A 15,537-nucleotide genomic window follows, 5' to 3' on the forward strand; every position below is an offset into this window, starting at 1 on the left:
CAGAGGCGTAATGAATTTTTATGGTTAATGCCCCTGTGTAACCAATGCCTGAACCAAGTAACAAAATAATACCAGCCTAGACTAGTTTACAAGTATTATGTTTTAATGCATGCAACTATTTAAAATCTTGCATAGAGGGGCACCTGGGTGGCTCAGTTGGTTAAGCTACAGTCTCTTGATTTTGGCTCAGGTCATGATCTCAGGGTTGTGAGATTGAGCCCCATGTCAGGCTGAGCCCAGAGTCTCCTTGGGATTCTCTCTTCTCCTTTTGCCCCTCCCACCACTCACTTACGCTCACTTGCTTTGTCTCTTTCTCAAATAAATAAATAAAATGTTTAAAAAAATAAAAAATAAGTAAGTAAATAAAATATTGCATAGAAATTTAGATGACTAGAATTTCCTGTTTCTTACACTTCCAAAACAGTTTCTCCAGAAAGAACTTATATAGAGAGAAAGATTATTCATGTAGCTACATGAATCATTAGGCTAACCAAATAAGATTCTTGAATATGATAGACCAAACTGCTTATATTTTTCATCCATCTCAAAGTGTACTTAAAAAAAAGGCTTCTTTTAAACACTAGTACTGTAATGCTGCTACCAAGAAACAATCGTCAGTTAAAACATGAACTATCTCTTGGGGCGCCTGGGTGGCTCAGTTGTTAAGCGTCTGCCTTCGGCTCAGATCATGATCCTGGGGTCCTGGGATCAAGCCCCACATCGGGCTCCCTGCTCCATGGGAAGCCTGCTTCTCCCTCTCCCACTCCCCCTGCTTGTGTTCCCTCTCTCACTGTGTCTCTCTCTGTCAAATAAATAAATAAAATCTTTAAAAAAAAAAACATTAACAATCTCAAATGAAAATTAAGCAATTAGAATAGAGAATATATCAGACTATGGTGTATTTAACAACAAAACAGTTTTAAAAATTACACATAACCCCAAACAAGATAATTTGACCATTCACTAGTTAGAATGGAATGTAGTCAAATTATCCAAAAGCAATTGTAATGTTCAACCTTGTTATTCAGTCAGTATTTTTATGGTGAGCTTTAATATTCATAAGTTGTTATTGACAGAACCAATAATTATGTCAGTTTTAATCAAGATTTACAGCTAAAGTAATAGTTGTATGGCTTATTATGTTATAAAAGGGAATGCAATTATAATTTAGATGAGGGTTTAAAATTCAGGTAGGTGTGCTTTAAATTAATGCTAAAAGTCAATTGGAAAAGATCAGTGAAAATTAATGTCTGTACATATATATTTTTTAGTTCTCTTGACTAAGATGGCGTAATAACATTGTCACTCTGTAATGCTAGTTTTGATATATACTTCTAGCCCTCGGATTTTTATCTCTAATATTGTTTTCCTTAAAAAGAAACTAGGATTCCTTGAACAGATAGCTGATTTTCATCTTTAGGGAAATAAGTACAAATTGGAGGGGTAAGGATGAGAGTGGGATAGGAGATGGCAGGGAGGCAGGCAGCAGTAACTGCCAGAGAACAAGCAAGGATGCTTTAAAAATTCAGAGGTTCCCTCAAAAGGACAGGAGACAGCTTACAGTGGCTCCAACTGGCTAAGTTGTGACCATATGAACATAAAAAAAGAAAATGATAATATAAGACTTAAAAAATGTGTGAGTCGTTGGGCTCCCTGCTTGCAGGGAGCCTGCTTCCCCCCTCTCCCTCTGCCTGCCACTCCCCCTGCTTGTGCTCTCTCTGTCAAATAAATAAATAAAATCTTTAAAAAAATCCTTAAAAAGAAAGTGTATGAGTCATAATGAAATTCAAAAGTGTAAGAACTACTTTTCAAATACTTAATACTTTACTTGGGTGAATTTTTCTCTAATGCTTAAAAATATTGTTTACATTTCATTTTATTTATGTAACCCAGATCAGCAAAAGTGTTTCCTTACTCAAAAACTAATACAAATCAGAGCTTACAAGATCTTACTTATCTCCCTATAAAATATGGACAGACTCATGATTCTTTTGCCAACCTCCCTCCCCACAACCCCTGCCAGAGGCTACCCACCAACAGGATTCACATATTAGAAGATATGCTACCATATTATTTCAGAAGTTAATGAAATGTGTCAAGATGGTCCATTCACACGAAGGTGCTCTCCCAACTGATCCTGATAGCTATACCACAACAGGATAACGAGAACGTGATGCCAAAGCCAAGTGGCCTTTTAAATGTGCTTCAAACATATAGAATTATGCTTTTTATTTACATTTATTTGCTTGTTGATGGGTTTGGTAGTTGTTGCTGGTGGCTATTTTAACTTCTCTCCTTGCCCTTTGTGGTTCTTAAAAAGAATGGAGTGGATGAAAACATCCCCACAGACATTGTTAGAAGCCAAGAACTTATACACTATGCCTTCTGCTTTCCTAGTCCAAAATCACCTTGCCCTGAAAATTTCATTTGTACCCTTTAGTCATAAAAGATGAAATGAGAAATAATTTGTGTTGCTTACTCTGCAGATGAAAAATACCTAATTCTTTAGGTTCTTGGCTTTGTGGCTTTAAGGCCAAGAAACTGAATGACTTTAAAATGCATAAGAAGCATATTTCAATAAAAAATGTAAATGATCAAATGTAATAGTATATATATTATGATCCCATTTATGTAAATATATTATGTATAATCTTGAATTCTGTTAAAAAATGTATCAGATGGCAATACTCCCAAATTGATCTACAGATTCAACACTCTGTCACAATCCTAGCTTGCTTTTTTGCAGAAATTAACAAGCTGATACTAAAATTCATATGGAATTACAAGGGACCTAGACTAGCCATAACAATCCTGAAAAAGAACAAAGTTCAAGGACTCACACTTCCTGATTTCAAAACTTACTATACAACTACAGTAATCAAGACAGTGTAGTACTGGCCTAAGAATAGACATAGATGAATGAAATTGAATCGAGAGTCCAGAAAGGACCTCTTACATTATTGGTCAGTTGATTTTCAACAAGGATACCAAGACAATTCAGTGGGGAAAAGAACAGTCTTTTCAGCAAATGGTGCTGGGACACCAGGCAAAGGAATGAAGTTGGACCCTTACCTCAAACCATGTATAAAAGTTAATTCAAGCTAGGTCATAGATCTAAATGTAAAAGCTAAAACTTAGAACTCTTAGATGAAAATATAGATGTAAGTCTTTGTGCCCTTGGATTTGGCAACAGTTTCTTAGATATATCAAAAGCACAAGCAGCCTCAATAAAATAGATAAATTGAACCACATTAAAATTAAAAACTTTTGTGCTGCAAATGATAACCTTAAGAAAATGAAAATACAACTAACGAGTAGGAGAAAATATTTTCAATCATATGTATGACAAAGATATGGCATATCTGACATATGTCATACATATGACAAAGGACTGGTCTCCAGAATATATAAAGAATACTTACAACTCAATAATAAAGAAAACCCAATTAAAAAAATGGGAAGAGTATCAGAATACAGATTTCTCCAAAGAAGATACACAGATGGCCAACAGGCATGTGAAAAGATGTTCAGTATTATTAGCTGTTAGAGAAATACACGTTGAAACTATAATGAGTTATGACTTAACACCCACAAGGATGGCTGTAATCAAAAGGACAGGTAAGTATTAGGATGATATGGAGAAATTGGAACCCTCATATATTGATGGGAATGCAGCTGCTTCGGCAGTTCCTTAAAGGTTAAACATAATATTATCATATGACCTAGTAATTCTACTCCTAGACATATGTTCAAGAGAAATGAAAGCATACATCCACACAAAAACTTGTACATGAGCATAGCAGCATCACCATTATCACTAAAAAGTAGAAACAAGCCAAATGTGTAGCAACTGATGAATTCATAAATGAAAGGTGGTATATCCATACAATGGAATATTATTTGGCCATAAAAAGGAATGAAATACTGATGTATGCTACAATATGGATGAGTTTTAAAAACATTATGCTAAGTGAAAGAAGCCAGTCACAAAAGAACACATATTGTATGATTTAATTTATATAAAACATCAAGAATAGGCAAATCCATAGAGACAGAAGGTAGTTTAGTATTTGCCTAGGGCTGAGGGAATTGGGGAATGGGTTTATTTTGGGGATGATGAAACTATTTTAAACTTAGATCGTGGTTGGTGATAGTTGCACAGCTGTGAATATACTAAATACCATTGAATTGTATACTTTAAAATATGTAATAGATAAGTTACAAAGGTATTTTAATCCTAGTAACCCTTAGGGATTTTTAATCCCTAAGATTGTAATTTACTTAAAATGACGTTAATGCAATGTTACCTTAGAGATTGATAAAATCTAATAAAAGAAAATTAACAGAACTTAAACAAATTTAGTTTAATTTATGTGATCTAACTTTATATTAGGCTATTTAGTAAGGGCCAGTTAGAAGAAGTGCAGGGCTTTCTGAAAATTGGAGCTATTTAACTACAATAATTATGATGTTGTTGTTGATAAACTTCAGACTTAGAAATTTAGAAAAACATAAAAACTGCCTTCTTAGCCTAAAATAAGAGAACTTTTTTTTAATGCCCAGATTTTCTCACTAATTATTATTGGACTATTAGCTAAGAAATAAAACCAAACAAAAAGCCTGAAAACTAAACAAACCCAAAATCAAAACAAATCAAAACAAAGACAGTCTTTAGACGAGCAGATTTATTTTAGACATAACATGACATTTAGTTTTCCTCTACAACATTCTTACAGAATTTTATAGAATTTTTTTTTACCTGTGATTATTTCCTTAAGAGAAATTAGTGGAGGTACAATTAATTTACATACCTGCCAGCATTTGGTTTATTCATTCAGTCATTCACTTAACAAATGCTTTTTGACTGTCTGCCATGGCTCTAGGCACTGGGTAGAACAGGGGATATAGAGAACAAAGCAGACATGGTCACAGCTTTCAAAGAGCTTACAGTATGTAGTAGTTAAAAAACATTAAACAAATATATATAGTTAAGATTGTCTTAAATTCTATAAAGAAAAGATCAGTGTGCTAGTGAGAAACTAATGAAGGATGTGAGGATCAAAAAGGAAGAAAAGTTACTTTTTTTTTTTTTTTAAGGAGGCTCCACACCCAGCACAGAGCCCAGCATGGGGCTTGAACTCATGACCCTGAGACTGAGACCTGAGCTGAGATCAAGAGTCAGATGCTTAACTGTCTGAGCCACCCAGGTGTCCCAGGAAGTTACTTCTTTTACTAAGGAAGTAATTATACACATGCCAATCCTAGGTTTTATTGTTTTAGAAAAATTTTTTACCTACTTGACTGACAAAATAAAGATTGTTTTTAACTTGCATTTCTTTTATGAACAGTGAACTTTAGCAGCTTTTCATGTTAACTGGCTTTTATTTTATTTCTTGTACTCTCTTCTTCCATCTTTAATTGGCCATTCTTGAGAAGGAAATGTATTTGAAACTATTGTTTGTTGATTTGTTTTTTATTACATTGCTCATTTTAAATCAGATTTTATTATTTTCCTCAAAATAAACTCAAAACTAACTTACTTTTTGCCTCTGTGTAAAGTGAATGTATTCTTTTATATGTCATTGACTGTCACTTGCTATCCATACTTTGTGGTAACAAAAACATATCAAATTTGGATCAATTTTAGACACCAAAGAAGACATACAGATGGTCAACAGACACATGAAAAGATGCTCATCATCACTAATCATCAAGGAAATGCAAATCAAAACTACAATGAGATATCACTTCACATCTGTCAGAGTGGCTAAAATCAACACAAGATATGACTTTTGGCAAGGATGTGGAGAAAGGGGAATCCTCTTGCACTGTTGGTGGGATTGCAAAATGGTGCAGCCACTGTGGAAAACAGTATGGAGGAGGTTCCTCAAAAAGTTAAAAAAAGAACTACCCTACGATCCAGCAATTGCACTACTAGGTATTTACCCAAAGAATACAAAAATACTAATTCAAAGGGGTACATGCACCTTAATGTTTATAGCAGCATTATCTACAATAGCCAAATTATGGAAACAGCCCAAGCGTCCATCAACTGATGAATGGATAAAGAAGATGTGGTATATGTATACAATGGAATATTACTCAGCTATAAAAAAGAATGAAATCTTACCATTTGCAATGATGTGCATGGAGCTAAATGAAATAAATCAGTCCGAGAAAGACAAATACCATATGATTTCACTTATACGTGGAATTTAAGTAACAAGCAAAGGGAAAAAAGAGAGAGGCAAACTGAGAAACAGATTCTAAACTATAGAGAACAAACTGATGGTTACCAGAGGGGAGGTGGGTGGGGGGGTTGGTGAAATAGGTGATGGGGATTAAGGAGTGTGCTTTGTCATGATGAGCACCTGGTGTTGTATGGAAGTGTCAAATCACTGTATTGTACACCTGAAACGAATGTGACACTGTATGTTAACTAACTGGAATTTAAATAAGAATTTAAAAATAAATAAAAAGTAAAAAAGGTTTTTGGATCAGGTTTAAAAAATATTTCTAAATACATCTTAATATATGAAAGGGATATATTTTCATCCACTTGACAGTAGAGCAAAATTTTGTATATTTTACTTATGTATTGATTGATTGTATTTTAGTATTTACAAGAGTTGAATTCTTCCAGGACAATTTTATTATCATACTTCTATTTTTCCAGCATCCTTGTGTCATCTTTTTATGACAACACTGTGTAGTTGTTACGTGTACCTGCTTTGAAATAAGGTAGCCTCTGTTTGAATGCCATTATTACCACCTACAAATCAAATATAATCTTAGGCAAATTACTTATTCTTTCTAAGTGTCCTTATTTTCCTCTTTATAAAAACACTCCTCACGTTCAAAGCCCTTCGTATAGCACCTGGCACAGAGCAATTGCTCAGTCAGTCAGCGCGATTACGGTCTTTTCAATCACTGTCTTCCAATTTTCCCCTTCAGATTTCATGCCACTTTTGTTCCTACAGTTGTTTTCCCATTTTGTTTACTTTCCTATTATTTCTGTCATGTGACTAATTCTCACTGTACCATTTCAAGAAGAAAAATGCAGACAGTCTCAAGCACAACTATGACATCTGTATCTGTGATTCCTATTAAACCTTAAGCCTGCTTAGCAGGGAGCCATCCTGCTAACTAGAGGCACTGGAAAACAGCATTATGGTTTCTAAAGGTGGAAGAGATTCTTACCTTATCCACATTCGGAGACATTGCTATGTTTGGTTGGATCACTAACTGGTAAAGAAGATAGAGGAGGATATTATAAAGCACACCAGTGTAAACCATGCATATCCAATGTGTAAAAACTCAACTTCTAGCAGAGTAGTCTGGTCTTCGTAAGAATTTGAATTTTGTTCATCTTTCTAGGAACTTCTGAAGAATGGGGAAAGCAGGTTTTCATAGTGGCCAGTCAGGATGTTTGAGCCTTGACTATCTTTTACTACCTTGCCTGCAAACATTTGTATAAAGATCAAATTGATTTGCAAGAGCAGTCCTGATTAGTGAAACTGAGAAGTCAGTATGAAGTGAAGTAAGTAGATGTTTTAGGGGCCAAAAGTAGGAGGTGGGAAGTGTGTGGCGAGAGGATAGATTTAACAATAGAACAATACGGAGACAAAGGGTTCACAAAGAAGAGAAGAAAAACAAGGTAGAGGATAGGGTGCTGTATTGTTCGGCAGCCATGAACAGGTTTTTTAATGTTGCCTAAGTGATAGTATAAAGGGATAATGAGTACTTCAATTTATTTTTAGGAATCAGCTGGCAGTAAGGATCTCCTTTTCCTGTCCTTTGACAGTCTAATTCACCTAACAGTAACCTGGATGTCCTGTTTACTACTTTGAGAAGGGAGAAGTTAAATGATTAAAAATGGAATGTTTAGTGTGCCTGGGTGGCTCAGTCAGTTAAGCATCTGCCTTTGGCTCAGGTCATGATCCCAGGGTCCTGGGATTAAGTCCCACATAGGGCTCCCTGCTCAGCGGGGAGTCTGCTTCTCCCTCTCCCTCTCCCCCTCCCCCTTGCCCTTGCTCTCTCTCTCTCAAATAAATAAAATCTTAAAAAAAAATTTTTTTTTAAATGGAATGTTTAGCAGCCTACAATCTACTGGCAATGTCTTTTTAAAAGCATTTAAGCCTTTGTTGGCTGCAGATTTTAGATTTGCATGTGAATAGTGGCCCAGAATTGAAATTTTTCCAAAACCGATATAAAAAAAAATTTATTGTGGAAAAACTTAAATATATATACAAGTAGAAAGAATGGTATAATAAATCTCCATATATCTATAACCAGCTTCAACTACTAACCCACAATTAATTTTGTTTCATTGATATGTCCACCCACATTCCTTTCCCCCTCACCTTCCTGGTCCCTCTCCGCAACTTCTCAGACTTGAATTTTTTAGAAGCAAATTTGATACATCATATAATTTCATTAGTAAATATTTTAATGTGAAGCACTAGAATATAAATAAACAATAATAATGTGAATTTCACACCTAAAAAATACTAATTCCTTAGGATTATCAAATATCTGGCCAATGTTCAAACTTCCCTGATTCTCTCTCTTCTAGTTTGTTTGGTAGAATTGAGATTCAAAGAAGATTCATACATTTAATTCATATATCTTTTAATTCCATTTTAATGTATTCCTCCTTCATCTCTATTTTTGTTCTTGCAATGTAATTGTTGAAACTGGATCATATGTTCTATAGTTTCCCATAGTCTAGATTTTGCTGATTATATCCCTATGGTCTAGTTTATATCTTCCTTTGTTGTCCCATGTATTTTCAGTATATTGTTAGTTAGATCTAGAGAGACCTGTTAGATTCAGGTTTTGGCCATTTTTACAAGACTGCTTCATAGGTGCTATTATGTTCTTTCATCAGGAAATACATAATGTCTGATTGTGTATCTTTTTGTAATACAAATAATCTTTGATATTGATAATCATTGCAAAATGTCATAATTATAGGTGGCTTCTTCATTTATTAGCTAAGTAAGTTTATAAATTGAAACTTCCCTCACTTAGAGCTATTTTTCCATATGCATTTGGGTCTGTTTCTGTATTTTCTGTTCTGTTCCATTCATCTGTACATTCATGTGCAATGCTATACTATTTTTATAATAGAGGCTTTATACTATATTTCAATATCTATTGGGGCTAGTCTCTATTTTTCCAGTATTCTTACTCACTTTTCCTTCCAGATGAACTCTATAATCCATTTTTCTAACTCCAGAAAACAAGTAATGATATCTTGTTAGGAGCATATTAAATGTATACATTAACAGAGAGAATATGACATCTAAGCATCTTTATGATATTGAATCTTCTTGTCTAAGAACATGGTATATCTTTCCATTTGCTGAAGCTTACATTATGTTTTTTGGAAGATTTTGTTACATTCCTATATCAGTTTTCTGTGGCTGCTATAACAAATTACTATAAACTTGGTATCAAAAAATAACAGAAATTTATTCTCTCACAGTTTTAGAGGCCATAAGTCTAAAATCAGCTTCACTGAGCCACAATCAAGGTGTAAGGCAGAGCTGTGTTCCCTCTGCAAGCTCTAAGAGACAGTATTTTAATTGGCTCTTCTAGCTTCTGGTAGCTGCCAGCATTCCAAGTCTTATGGCCACTTCATTCTAATCTTTGCCTCCTCCTCCATATTACCCCTTCCTCTTCTGTGTATCAAATCTCTGTTTGTCTCTCTCTTATAAAAACATTTGTGATTGGATTTGGAGTCTACCCAGATAATCTAGGATAACCCCCTGTCAAGATCCTTAATTTAATCACATCTGCAAAGACCTTTTTTCTTATAAGGTAATAGTTACAGGTTCCAGGGATTAGGACCTGATATCTGGATGCCGATATTCAGCCTAATGTAATTACTCCTACAGATTTTGGACATGTCTTTTTAAATTTATGATTAGATATTTTCTTTCATTATTTGTTATCAAAATCTTCTTTATCTTTTAACTGGTTTATATTGGTATACTGATTTTTGTATGTTGATTTTATAACTTGCTACTTTTCTAAATTCTCTTACTCCTTGCAGTAGCTTTTCAAAGGAATACTTTTGTGTTGCTAGATGTCTAACTATATCATCTACACATAAACATAGTTTAAACTTTTTCTTCCCAACTCTCATGCTTCCAGTTATTTTCCATTGTCTGATTACATTGACTAATACCTCCGACATGATGTTAAATAATAATGGAGATATTAGTATCCTGATCTTATTTCAGTCTTTAGCAGAAAAGCTTCTAGTGTTTTTTACAGATAGGATCCAAGGCGTATTTTTTTTAAGGGATTTAACTTTATAATTTAAGATGAGAAATGTCAGCAATTATCTTTATAGAGCTTTATTTATTTATTTTCCTTTTTAGGGCTTTTAAAGCATTTTTCAAGTATCTGATTTATTTGGTTCTATGAGATAAAAGGACAAATAGAGTAACTTAATTTTATAGTTAAGTAAATGTTGAGAGAAATTAAGTAATTGCCTAAGGTCATGATGCTTAGAAAGTGGTACAAGGCGGACCAGAATAAAAAAAGGTTTTTTTCACTGCACTAGGCTGCATATTCATTTTACTTAATATTTTCCTCCAGGAAAACTATAGATTCAGGACAACGCATTACATGCCTATGAGAATACATAAATAAGTTATTTTCCTTTTTAAAATGTGAGTTTTAATGGTTCACTATATTGAATGATTGGGTATGTGCGCTTATGTGTTTTTAGAGAGTAAAATATTATATGTGGGTAAGTGTAAAGTCCCTTTTAATGACCTGACTTCAGTCCCATTTCCTCTCCTCAGAGACAATGTAGTATAGACTCGGACAGTTGTGGTTTTTTTCTTTTTTTGTAATGCCAAGTGCCAGACTTAAGCTTTGATTGTAGAGGCATCCATATCAAAGAGCCATCCATCTCAAAGATTGCTATCTTAAATATACGCTGTGCCAGCCACAAGCCTAGATAAAGAGCCAGGCCACCTGCCCCTAATGAGGCTCCTTTGTTTTGCAGATCTTAATTGATTTTGATAACTGTCCTTTTGGGTCATTTGTTTTTTCCTCTGCCTGAGCTTCAAATTCATGCTCTTATGTTTTAATTCATCAATAAAGAGTGAGCCCTAGAGCCCCCACATTTGACCCCAATAAAAGGAGAACCCCTGGCCCATTTGCCCTCTACCCGCCACCCCTCCCCACCCCGCCCCACTCTCTGGCACTGTCTCTGGCTCCCTTTCTTTCCTGGGCTCCCACACACTCTCCTTCTCTCCCTCTCTCTGTTTTTTTCTCTCCATCCCTCTCCACCTCCCGCTGTGTGGCCCCAAGTGTACTATGTAATTTCCAGGTCTTATAAGTAATAAACCTTTGTTTTGTCAAAGTTTCCTGATGGTTGTTGCTGAAGGATGTCTTGGAATCGTAATAAGAACCACAAGGGTCAGTCCAGTCATAACACTGATTTGGAAAGGGGAAATGTCTGTGGGTAGCTCACTCCAGGGCCCAGGTGAGCACCACCAGGCATTTCTAGTCTGCAGCCTTACTATGGATAGGCTGAGACTGGCACAAAATAGGCAACAACCCACAAGCGTTAGGTATGTTAACCTTCTAGTCCATTTTTTAAAATCCACAATTCACAGACAAAATGCATGATACAGGGTCAGCGATTTTATGAGAATTATTACAGAGATGATATCAAAATCTATCTCCCTTTTTTCACTTATCATTGTCATATGGATCTTGAAGTATGCAAGGCTTTTCTAAGCATAACATAAAATGCAGAATGTACTTTTAGAATCTAGATCTTCAGAGAAGTCTGGTATCTTTCCATTATCACTTTGCCTACTAAACTGTTCTCATTAAGAAAGTTTTTAGGGGCGCCTGGGTGGCTCAGTTGTTAAGCATCTGCCTTCGGCGCAGGTCCTGATCCCAGGGTCCTGGGATCGAGTCCCGCATCGGGCTCCCTGCTTGGCAGGAGCCTGCTTCTCCCTCTCCCACTCCTCCTGCTTGTGTTCCTTCTCTCTCTGTGTCTCTCTCTGTCAAATAAATAAATAAAAAATCTTAAAAAACTTGTTTCTAATTTAGAAATATACTTTCAATTTTGATTAAATATCCATCTGGCCTTTCTAAGTTGTAACAAGACTTAAGGAAGAGAGGAAAAACATTTAAATATAAAGCATTCTTAACCGTTTTGTGCTTGTGAAAGTGCTGAATAGAAGTACCTGCTGAACATAAAGTTTGTAATTTCATTTTGCCTGCAGAGGGAGGATTTAGGTAGGAGTTACGCATTAGAGTTTGGTAAAAAGTGACTTACTTTCTTGAATTAAGTCAATTTATATCCTTGATAGTGGCAAAATCATTTCAAAATGACATGTAGGGGCGCCTGGGTGGCTCAGTTGGTTAAGCGACTGCCTTCGGCTCAGGTCATGATCCTGGAGTCCCGGAATCGAGTCCCTCATCTGGCTCCCTGCTCAGCAGAGAGTCTGCTTCTCCCTCTGACCCTCTTCCCTCTCGTGCTCTCTATCTCTCATTCTCTCCCTCTCAAATAAATAAATAAAATCTTTTAAAAAATGACATGTAGTACAAAATTCCAGCACTTAATATTAAAAGCCATCTTAGGAGTAGGGGACCTGAGGAGAATTTCGGAATATCTTATTCAATAATCTTTTTTGTTTTCTGTGTTGGAAATGAGAGGCTTCACCAACCACTCAGATGCTGCAAAATACCTGTATAAATAGAACTGCTATTTTGTTTTAAGAGTGAAGTGTTGATGGTTTAGACCAGGAGTTGGCAAACTTTTTCTGTAAAGGGCCAGATAGTATTTTCAGCTTTGTACCCCATGTGGTCTCTGTTGTAACTACTCAGTTCTATTGTTGCAACCAAAAGCAGCCATAGATAATACATAAACAGATGGGCAAGACTGGCTGGGTTCCAATACAACTTTATTTACAAAACAATTAGGTGGATATTAATGTGGGAATCAAAAGCAAAAGAAAATAAATTTCCTTACAACTTGCAGCCAGTTGACAAGTCCTTGATACAGGCAGAGTGACCTTCCTCTAGGAACTCAATTACCTTGATGTTGATACTTTGCTAAGGGCAAAGGGCAATCTTAGTGTAACATTATCCCAACCACCAGGATCCTGTAAGTCTCCTTTAACATATAAAAATTCCTTTGGAAACTTCCTTTTCCTATAACCCCCATGATATATGTTAGCAATCATCCTTCAAGCAGATGGCCCAGTGATATACATCTGAAGGGTTTCATGAGTAAGGTTTTACTAGACGGTGATAAATGACCTTTTCCTAACAATAGTTAGCCCCTCAAGGTCCTGGAAACCTTGCTTCCAAATTCCTTAGAGACCTAGGCTATCCCTAACCCCCCTCCCAACTTGAAAATATATAATGGGCCACCCCTCACAATCCCAGTGCAGCTCTTTCTGCCCATGGGTGCTGTCCCCTTGCTTTAATAATACCACCTTTTTGCACCAAAGTTGTCTCAAGAATTCTTTCTTGACTCTGCTCTGAACCTTAACATTTCTACATCAGATATGACCCACAGGCTGTAGTTAGATCTTTGCTGGGTTGAAGGCAATGGTATACTGGTAAACGTTCAACAACTGGCTTTTTGGAGAGACTGGTAAGCCGAGATTTATAGCACTTGCCCATTTATGTGATGTAAATATTTCCATCACAGTTGATTTCAGGCTATTTATTTGATGTTACTGAACAGGGACAGAGAAAGAGATATAGACTAGTACACCATCACATAGCATTTCTACCATACAGCTACACTAGATGTAAATAACCTCAAGACCATAGTTAATAGTAAAATGACATAAAGTAATAAGAAGTGATGGATTTTGAATACAATTTGTTTAATTGCAAATTAAAATAATTTTTAATAATGTCTATGTTTAACATTTGGTTCACAAAATTCCTAAAAATTGAATAATTGGTTCTGGTGAGCCAGTATGAGCCAATTCCAGCACACCACTGTGGTGGAGGATATGGTCAAGAATTTTGTTTTAAGAAGCTACCTACTGAATCATATGGGAGAGTAAAACCGAAAAAATATAGAGAATTGTGTTAATATGCAACTTTTGCACTAATCTTGTTCATGTGTTAAGGATCTGAATAAATATATATTTTTTTATTTAGGTGAAAATCGACTGAGCCAAAAGTGCTTTATTTCTTGGTTCTTTATCTCAACTTTTAAGTGATAACATAGGAAGTAAATTAGGTCAGTAGATTCTGTCAGTATATCATATATAATATTAAGTGTTACTTACTGTTTGATTTTTCTTTTCCTTTAAGGCATAACTGTGACGCCTGATGAAGAACAAAACTTAAATCATTATGTAGAAGTTTTACAGAACCTAATACTAAGTGTCCCTACTAAGGAGCCAGGTCCTGAGAAAAAATCAAAGTCTCCAAATAATGTTCATTCTATAGGACCGAAAGTATCAAGATTAAAGGAGATAATCACACATGGAGACTTTTCCACTGAAAATGGTGTTTTAATCAATCGTATCAGTGAAGAACCCACAGCTTCCCCTACTGGAGGCTTCACACTGGAAGTAGAGAAGAAGGAAACTACCCAAAGTACAGCATTCTGGTCAACTAAACCAAATAAAGTTTCTGTTGTGTTGCACACAGATGAACCATATATTGTAAAAGAGCCAGAGCCAGAGCCAGAACTGGCACAAACTGAGGCACCAAAGCCATGGCCAAACGTTACTGAGACATCCCCAAGTCCAGATGTCACCTCGGGCCAACCATTTATTGCCTCTTCAGGTTGGAGCACTGACGTGGATAAGGTCACAGAACTAGAAGATGTTCCTCAGCTCTTGGGTGAAAATGAAATGGAAAAATCGGATGCACTAACATTTGAAAAACGCCCACAGGTTCTGAGTAATGAAGACATTTTGAAAAAAATTTCAGATATTCGTTCACAGGTACAACAGGTACCTCTTGCTGAGAGCCTCAAGCCAGAATACAGAGAGGACATTCGAGCCTCTAGAGAGCACCTAAAACGGAGCCTTGCTTTAGCAGAAGCAGCGGAACATAAACTACAAAAGATGTATAAATCCCAGCTGTTACCACCAGGACGAAACAGTAGTGGAATTGATGACATTGAAACTGTTATTAACATGCTGTACAATTCCAGATCTAAATTATCTGAATATTTAGATATTAGACATGTTCCACCAGAAATGAGACAAAAAGCTACTACAGTATTCAATACATTGAAAAAAATATTATGTGTAAGTCAACTAGAAACTCAAAACCTTATTAGGAAGTTATTAAAGAATAATATAAAAATTTTAAATGTACTTGATGTTCCATGACAAAGTTGATTTAAGCAAACTGTGCATTCATTTCACTGGAGAAATAAACATATTAGTGATTTACAAGTTGTATGAAAATTTTTTCTATTGTTGTTCAATGTGCTAACATCTTTCCATGTCATATGTTATAAAAAAATTTCATATGCACGAAAGCCTAATAATTTAAAATAAAATTTTGGTTCAG

General features: G+C 35.5%; 1 protein-coding gene across 1 annotated transcript in view; it reads left to right on the plus strand.

The window, feature by feature from the left end:
- SPESP1 (sperm equatorial segment protein 1) overlaps positions 1–15,470 on the plus strand; it is a 34,362-nt gene extending 18,892 nt beyond the window's left edge. Inside the window, exon 2 of the mRNA XM_027568896.1 lies at positions 14,320–15,470. Coding sequence (XP_027424697.1) covers positions 14,320–15,353 — 1,034 coding nt within the window. The 3' untranslated portion in view covers positions 15,354–15,470. The remainder of the gene's footprint in view (positions 1–14,319) is intronic.
- Positions 15,471–15,537: the final 67 nt, after the last annotated feature.

The sequence above is a fragment of the Zalophus californianus genome, chromosome 6 (genome assembly GCF_009762305.2).
Source record: "Zalophus californianus isolate mZalCal1 chromosome 6, mZalCal1.pri.v2, whole genome shotgun sequence".
NCBI classification, from domain to species: domain Eukaryota; kingdom Metazoa; phylum Chordata; class Mammalia; order Carnivora; family Otariidae; genus Zalophus; species Zalophus californianus.